The sequence below is a fragment of the Aulonocara sp. 'chitande type north' Nkhata Bay genome, linkage group LG6 (assembly GCF_057382095.1).
Source record: "Aulonocara sp. 'chitande type north' Nkhata Bay isolate Kocher_YH1m ecotype deep benthic linkage group LG6, A_spYH_male_GT1.1, whole genome shotgun sequence".
NCBI lineage: Eukaryota > Metazoa > Chordata > Actinopteri > Cichliformes > Cichlidae > Aulonocara > Aulonocara sp. 'chitande type north' Nkhata Bay.
Window position 1 is genome coordinate 11,104,980 of NC_141349.1, and position 8,428 is coordinate 11,113,407.

The 8,428-nt window shown below is 41.1% G+C and overlaps 1 protein-coding gene across 1 annotated transcript; it reads left to right on the forward strand.

Annotated features, from left to right (window-relative positions):
• Positions 1-398: 398 nt before the first annotated feature.
• LOC147327292 (F-BAR and double SH3 domains protein 2-like) lies at positions 399-7,658 on the forward strand. Its single transcript, XM_086294904.1, has 4 exons — positions 399-529; positions 2,446-2,529; positions 4,020-4,203; positions 4,288-7,658. The coding sequence occupies exons 1-4, from the start codon at positions 428-430 to the stop codon at positions 4,467-4,469; spliced, it is 552 nt and encodes a 183-aa protein (XP_086151030.1). The 5' UTR covers positions 399-427; the 3' UTR covers positions 4,470-7,658.
• Positions 7,659-8,428: the final 770 nt, after the last annotated feature.

An 8,428-nucleotide genomic window follows, 5' to 3' on the forward strand; every position in this document is an offset into this window, starting at 1 on the left:
CAAACACCAGAGTGGTCATCAGCATTCAGATCAGCTGATAGTAACCAGAAACGGCTTTATGGTCATTCTCTTAATTGTTATTGGCGTTTTCTTTTATTTGACTTGTTTAAAATAATAAAAAGCTGATTTGGGTTCATTTTATAAGCAAATCACATAACTTAATACAACAGAAATAAACTGACAGAGTAATGGAAAATAAAAAATTATAAATGTGGCCCAAAGCTACACGGATCACTGGCCACAATTCATTCAGCTGGAGGTCTTTTTTTTTTTTTCAAAGTTAATTTTAAATAGAAATAAATGTGGGCAAGAAATTAAAACTAAATAGGGAGCAAGCCTGAACCCTAAAGGCTTTACTAAGTGTTAATTATGCAGGTTTAGACATGGGCTGATTTGTAAGCTTGTGATAAACCTTAAATAAGTATATATGTATATTTTTGTCTGTTCCCTTGAAACGCATGCAGGTTCTGCAGGAGTTTCAACAGCAGCTGTTTGTGCAGAAGAACATGGCGTTCCAGCAAGCAGTACGGTAAATACTGATGTTTTTCTCTTTTTATTCATTATTAAATGCATAAAATATCACATGCGATTGCTTTTAGTGATTATTGGGGAAAATAAACTCGTATTTATTATGCATGGAATGAAATCCCCAACCTTAAAAATTTAGAACTTAACATGATTTCTCTAAAATGTTCAAGTAAAACTTGAAGAATAATTTTTGAAACTATTAAAATCCAAATCTCAAAGTGTTTGGGTTGCTTTTAATACAAATTTTGTAGCATAAAATAAGGTTCGTGTTTGACTAATTTAGTTGGCAGGAGGTGTTAATCAGTTTACCGGAAAATCAATTTCTACAGAAAAGTGAAGTGAAATGTGGATCCTTCAGGTTTGAACTGCACAGGTTGGAAACCACAGGTAAAATGCTGTAATGAACACAGATCAGAGGAGATTGTTGAGAAGTGGAACAAAGCTCAACAGATGACAGATTAATTTGTTTAGACAACAATCAATACAAAATCAGACGAGTGGAACAAGCAGCTCACGGGCATCCTGAAAGCTGAGCTGGCCGTGGCCACAAAAGCCCGGACTGGACTCGGCTCAGGACCTTGATGCTCAAAGCGGCTTTAGGCAGAGCAGATCCACCTTTTTGGTCCAGAGTTAAACATCTCAACAATACCAGATGCAGAAAAGATTTTTTTTTTTTTTTTAGACATTCATGATCACTGGAGTATGAAGCTTGAGAAGCTGGGTGATGACCTTTCCTCTAAATTGATACACAAGCAGGAAAAAATGTTCTAATTTTCTAAAAAATTGTAAGTAACAGACAAAGTAGCTCCATTGTTTGAGTGTCAATAATCTGTCTGCACTGAAATAAACAACTAATTTAAATAGATTTTAATCACAAAAGTGCTGCACACACATTATGGAACAGTCTGGGTAAGAAGTCAAAGCAGGAAACATAATAAGTCCTGCGTGATTGGTCTTTATCTTTGTTAGTCTGAACTATGAGCCTGAAGGCAGAACAGTGAACTTTGTACTGTACTCCTTGCCCTGCACAGGAACTTAGATTATTTCCCATTTTTAGTTTTTATTTACAGATGTGTCGTCTCATTTCCTCACCGTGGGACTATTTCCAGCTCGTGTTTGTTCCGACTTTATCAGACTGTTTATCTTCCTAAATAAATGCACAACCTCCACTTTTAATTAAATATTTGGATTGGACGTGGATCTTTAACATGTCACCAGGTGAAGGACTGGTGACATCCTTCAGAAGATGCTCATTTGTGTCAGATTTTAGTCATAGGTAAAGTTATGACTGTAGACTGACGGGTAAATCAACAGGGATCAATACCCTGCTCCTCTTTTTTCCAATACAAGTTCCTCTATCAAATCATTTTTTGACACTTGAGTCAGCAGTCCAAGCAGAGATGACCAGAAGTTCCTTTTCCCACTTAAGTGGTATTTATGGTCACACAAATGCGTCTGACAACAGACAGGCAGCGAATACTGGGATACCAGTTATAATTCTGACTTTGAAGTAAAGCCAATTTTGTTTTGGCTGTTTTTAATCAGTTCCAGTCGTGTTTAACCCCCATTTAGATTTACTTTCCCAAACTTTGTGGCACTAATGATTCTGTGTCCAGGCTTAAAACACCTGCTCTTTGAATTTGTACAGAAATTCTAGTTTAAGTCTGAGTTTTGTGCTGCTTTGGAGTATTAGTTGTTTTATATTACCTGAGTCCTGAGTAAAGTGTGGTATAAATGCAGGCATGGTCTCAGTGTTTTCTTCAGTGTTCTGGCTGATGTTATTGAAGCCACAGTGAGCATTTTTGTCCGTTCACCAGTGTGGCGGTATTTGAAAAATATACATCACGGGTGAAATGAAGATGGTTAAACTGTTACATCGCAGCTTTAATTTGAATGAACGTGTTTGTCTGTCTGCAGGCTTCTCAGCCAGACGAGCTGACCATCGAGGAGCAGGAAATCTTGGAGGTCATCGATGATGGCGACATGGAGGACTGGGTCAAGGTACAAAAATAACACAAACACAGTTATGTAGCAGATGCACTCTCATGTTTGAGGGTTGGTTGTTTTGTGTATTAGTTCACTCTCTGGCTCTTAGACTGTTTGACAAACATTTAGTTTCAGTTTTTATAAGACCTCGCACCGGTACAGACTATCTACTGGACGTTTTAGTGTTTCTCTGGGATCAGTTGAACTGATGTGGCTTCAGGAATTAGAATAATTCAACTAAAATGCGTGCGGTGCATTGAGGCAGGTCAGGTTGGCCTGGGTGGTAGAAGCTCTGCTGAACATACAGACAAATCAAAAAATGTACAAATACACAGTTCTCTGCTTCTTTTTTGGCCCTGCAGCCGTAAAGGGCTGATGGGAGATTCTCGTCACGCAGCCGGGCAGGCAGGTGGGCGGGCATGGCACCCAAGTTTGTGAATGCAATAATTCATGAATGAGGCAGTTTTTAAATTCATACCTTAAGTGCAGCTACTGAAAATCTGGACCAAATCCTGATTGATGGTGATCCAATCCTGCCTCAGCAGCGCTCCGGTTTGATCACAGTTTGTCAGCTTCTGCTTTTTAACAGCGGTTCGTGGACTCTTGATCAGTTTGAGATCTGCGGAGTGACCTGGTCATGGATATAAAATGTTAATTTGATGATCTCCCAGCTACTTAGTTGTCATTTTCACTTTGTTTGTCACAGACTGTTACAAAGTTGCTCCTGGACCTTTGGGAGAAAATTTGAGAAGTCTTTGAGGACATTTTTCGGGTGGTCAGTGGTGTCTACTTAAATGTAGAAATGTCAGCTGTGGATGCTCCCATCATTGTGTGAAGTCATTCTTTTATAAACGCCTCTGCAGAGCTGCTGGTGTGTAGTCATTGTGTACTTTGTGTGTGGTTGTTTTCAGATCATTTCCCTGAAGGAACATTGTGCATTGTTGCTGTTTTACTTTTGTTTATTGTGTAAGTCTGGCTTTCCTGTGAGCCATTGTGCAAATGTTCCACGTGTTGAGCCAATATTTTATGTATATTTACTTAGGTGATTATCTTTTCATATACAGATATAGTGTTTTAATGGGGTATTTATTTTAATGAATATAATCATACATAAAAATGTGAGCAATATCATTTATATAGATCTGTTTTAGTGCTGTGATTCCCCACAGCATGCCCCAACAGAGATCCCAATACCTCTGAGTGTTTTCAATCTGAATGAAAATAAGTAAGCAGCGGCAGGGGAGGCCACCGGTGTTCATGAAATCAAGCTTCATGAATTCAGCAGAGGCTTGTTTAGGATTTTAGATTTCTCGTTAATTCAGGAAGAGAGAACAAAAGCTCTCCTATTATTCTCTTTGTGGCTGTTATTAAATTCTGGCGACGATGCAGTGATATTGTTACAGCCCTACTCTTTACATCTGATTTTATTTTTTCTCATTAGGAGTTTTCCTGTTGAAACATTTTTGGCTGTTGTCATCGTCTGTGTGCATTGTCTGTGTTTCCAGGCCAGAAACCGTAGCGGACAGGTGGGCTACGTCCCGGAGAAATACCTGCAGCTGCCCTCCTCCAACAGCCTGCTGAGCATGCTGCAGTCGCTGGCCGCGCTGGACGCCCGATCCCATTCCTCCAGCAACTCCACCGAACCTGAAACTGAACCCCCAACCGGCTCCGTCAACGGAGACTCGAGGAGTGAGATCCGCCTCCACCAGATAATATCGGAGTTTTGATTTCCTGCTTTGTTTAATACCCTCGTTGCCACTGTCTGTGTTGCAGTTTCATTCGCAAAGGCTTTGTACGACTACGCGGGACAAACGGAAGATGAGCTGTCGTTCCCAGAAGGCGCCATCATCCCCATCCTGAGCAGAGAGACCCACGAGGACGATGGCTTCTGGGAGGGCGAGTTTAACGGCGTTGTTGGTGTAAGAGTTCAAATAATAGTTTGCAAAAGCTTGTGACTGCAAAATTGTGTCTGCCTAAGGGACAGTTTGTTCCAGGAGATAAGCGAGAAGATTAATAGGAAGCACCTGGCCTCCAGACGGAGAAGATGTCCTTTTAACCCGTTTGTGCCCAGATTTTTTTCAGAGTTGTAAGGCATATCATTTTATCAGTTGAGTCCCTCTGAATCATGTTATGTATTTATTTTTTCCATTTTGTACTTTTTTTTTGAAGAAAATAGCATTTTTATGACTGGCAACAATTGTTGCCAGTAGTCACACAGCTTGTCACTAGGTCAAATGTCACCTAATAATAATAATAGAGAAGTAATAATAATAATATAATAAGAACAAAATAATAATATAGTCATAATAAATAATAACAAAAAGGTGGAGCCTCAGGTTCCCCCTGTATAAAATTCAAAACATCAAACAATTTGAACTGATTTCTTTATTCTCAATTTTTTTATACTCAAAAACTCAACAAACATTTTTTTCTTAGAACCTCTAAAAACATATATACATATATAACATATTTCTTCCCATACATTCCATCATCTTTCATGCATGTTCTACTCAGTGTGGTACTTCTTGAAGCACTCCACATGTAGTGGCACATCACACTTTCCACACGCAAATGATGTGCGTCCGCCGCAGTTCTTGCATCGCTTGTACCTGCTACCAGTGTTGCAGGGCCAGTGGTTCAAATTATCAAACCTGGTGGCATCAGTTATCGCCACCGCCATTGAAGATCTTCTGCCCTGCCTACTTGGCTTTGTTCCATGGCGCAGGAGGAGGGTCTGGGCTACCAGCCTCTGGAAGGAGAGGAGATCCTTCTCCCCGCTTTTCCAGGACCTAAATGAATGACAAAACAAGCATGATAGATGCATGAATGTGCATCGTTTCATCCTTTCTACAACGTCATGCCCCATATGTAGAATGTTCTGTAAAAGCAATATCACACTTGAGTTTGTGATGTTGGTCTGGATATCATCACTGTTGCTCTTGTCGACCGAAGAGCACTAGCGATGACCTCGAGTCAAACATCACCAACTCGATTGTGATATCACTAAATAACATACAGCCTTGTGTACCTGTAATAGCACCAGCTGTTCACCATGGCACTGTTCAGGGCCCAGCTGAAGCATGGCCACCACCACTTCTTGGACCGGATGTTGACTCTGTAGCGGCTGACAAACTGGTCATGCAGGTCCACTCCTCCCATGTGTGTGTTGTAGTCCTGGATACACTTGGGCTGTCTGACCTTGTCCATAGTCCGCTTCTGTTTATTCCATCTCTTCGCCTCAGTTTCGGTGAACTCCCTCTCCATGTTCGACACCACGGTGACCACGCTGTTGTCATTCCACCTTACAATCAGCTTCTCTGCCTCAACCAGATACTCAGCATCTCCTCTGGGTGTCTTCTTGAAGGTCTGGGGTGCTGTGAAGGGAACGTTATGGAGCTGAGTTTGTCGCATCGTGCCACAGCTGCCATAGCCTCTCAGGGTCATCTCATCCACCAGGGACAGGGTTGTGAAGAGGTTGTCGTGGTAAAACTTGACTCCAGGTGGCACTTCAGCTTTCTCTGCCAGGCCAAGGCCAAGGCCAGCTTTGGCCGCAATTTTGATTTTTTTGAATTTCCTGTCTTGGTTCTTAGTTTTGTGGAGCATGGGCCCAACAATCTGACTGGTCACATTTTCATTTGTGCCACTGACCTTTCTAGTCTCTGTCTGACTCACTGAGGATGAGCACCCAGGATCATCATCGGGGGGATTTGGCAGCTGCATGTCCGAATTAGGTAGAAAGCCTTCACCTTTGAGTATTCTTGATGGGAGGCGGTTATGGTCACCAGTGGCCTCATCATCAGATTGGTCACTGTCACAGTCTGTGTCATGTGCGTGCATTTCTGACTCAGGCACAACTGTGATGTCCGCCACAGTTTCAGAGTCCTGCAGCATGGCCAGGATCTCTGCTACGGTGTACCTAAGGAAAGGACAACATACATGTTAGCTAGCAAGCGAATTTTAGCTAGCAAGAAAATGATGTATGGTAATGTATAAAAATCCTATACACAGAGGCCTTGAATACCTGTGAATTTATTTAGCTAGGAATTATTCTAAAAGGACTAAAATGAGCCATTGTACATCATTCTACAATTTTAAATAAGTAAATTAGGAGCAATCCTGCAGACAGTGTTTTCCTTTAGTTAGCGACATGCTATGTGCCCACTGGCAACTTTTGTTGCCACTCACAGAAATAAGCCCATGAACAAAAAAATATTTATCCTAGGTACAATTTTTTTGGGGAGGGTTACTCTAGAGACTTGAATGATTAAATAATTATAAATATGTTTGGGGGGAAAGTCATAAGAAATTTATGAAAATTACCTCTTTCCAGGATGATTTGCATCCGCCATGTCTTCAGCCAGAAAGAGCGGGAAGCAGATGATGTCATGCGATAGGAAGCACTTGGAAACGATTTTTTAAAAATCAAAACCTTTGTCTAAGTTGTCTACTAGCATATAAGTGGAAAAAGTTGCATTAGTACCTTTGAGATTTTTTATTGTGAGTCGAAAATGACAGTGATAAACTTTGGCAACAATTGTTGCCAGTGGGGCAAAACGGGTTAAATGTGTCCAAAGTCGTCAACAGAACATTTGTGGTTTTGAAACTTATGCCTGTGTTGTATCTGCTTGACGCATGAGGGTGCGTCATAAAAGTAAACCCTGATGGTATAAAACAACTGCTTGTGTATCATTGGGCGGAGATCGATGCTGTCTGTGGGCAGTGTTCATCTCCCCACGCACGTGTTCATTAAAATCATTGTTTGACCGAAGCTCTTCTGGACCATTATTGTTTTGTGCTCACCCTCAATATTTGAACTCGTAACAAACAGCAATAACGGCAAAACATGTAATGGACGTGCTGGTCCACTAGACAACATCATGTTGATGTAAAGCTTTGGGTCTCTTATGCAAAGTAAAGAGGCTGAAATAAGGTGTCCATGAGTATCAGTTTTCAACATTCAGTATTAAGAGACAAAGACTGTACGGGTTGGGCCAGTCGTCAAGTCCTGGAGCAAAGTGAGCCTGCAAATCAATAAGATGCAAATCAGTTTATACCTTTCATATAATGTTTGAATTTGTTTATTCTGAGTTTTATTGTTCAGTTAGTTTCCACAGTTCATATATCATGTGTAATTTTTCATTAGTTTCAGTGTTTGTTTGTATTTTATTCTATTCTTGATGGTTGTGTTGACAGATTTGTCCAAATTTAAAGCTATAGATGTGAACTTTTGGTTCCTTTATTATTACCTGTATAATTAGTTTCAGTGTTTGTGAAGTGGGGAAGGAGGACCCAAAAGCAGGACTCGTGCGATGGAGAGTGCTCTTTATTTACAGTGGAGTAAATAAGACAACACAATAATCCCTTGAGCTCCCTCGCCTCCTGTGTCATGTCTTCACCCAAAACTCCGTGCTATCTGCTCCGTGGCTGCTGTCCACCTGTGCTCCACTCTCCTCCTCCTGGGAAAAAAACAACAGAGGCAGCCGTCAGGACACCATGCCGCCTAATCAACAAAAAACAGTCCCAGTCTAAATAATCTAAAAGACCAACCACGGCTCCAGTGATGGCAACACACAGTTCTAGTGACCAACCCAGTGGGCGGCACTCGAGACGAAGCAGTTCAGGTGGCCTGCACACATTTAGTATCAGGCTTTACAAAAAAAAAGTTTCAACTATGTTAGGATCCATGTTCATCATGTGTGATGTGTGTTTACATTTGAAGGTGTTTGTGGATTTGTCACCTCTCTTCAAGGTGTGGTTTGTGTTTGATGCTGAAAGAGATAAAGACTGCTGATTGGCTGAAGTAGGGTTCAATAAAAATTGTTTGGTTGTTGTTTTGGGCACTGCTCAGGTCCACATTAAATAAACTGCTGCTCATGTGTGTTTGTAGGTTCTCAGTCATCCAGGTCATGGTTGT

Bases quoted from the DNA above. Each gene is read 5' to 3' on its own strand.
- LOC147327292 (XM_086294904.1), top strand. From the start codon at position 428: ATGTATATTTTTGTCTGTTCCCTTGAAACGCATGCAGGTTCTGCAGGA. The intron at 2,530-4,019 runs GTACAAAAATAA...CTGTGTTTCCAG, and splicing joins ACATGGAGGACTGGGTCAAG to GCCAGAAACCGTAGCGGACA. The intron at 4,204-4,287 runs GTGAGATCCGCC...TCTGTGTTGCAG, and splicing joins CGTCAACGGAGACTCGAGGA to TTTCATTCGCAAAGGCTTTG.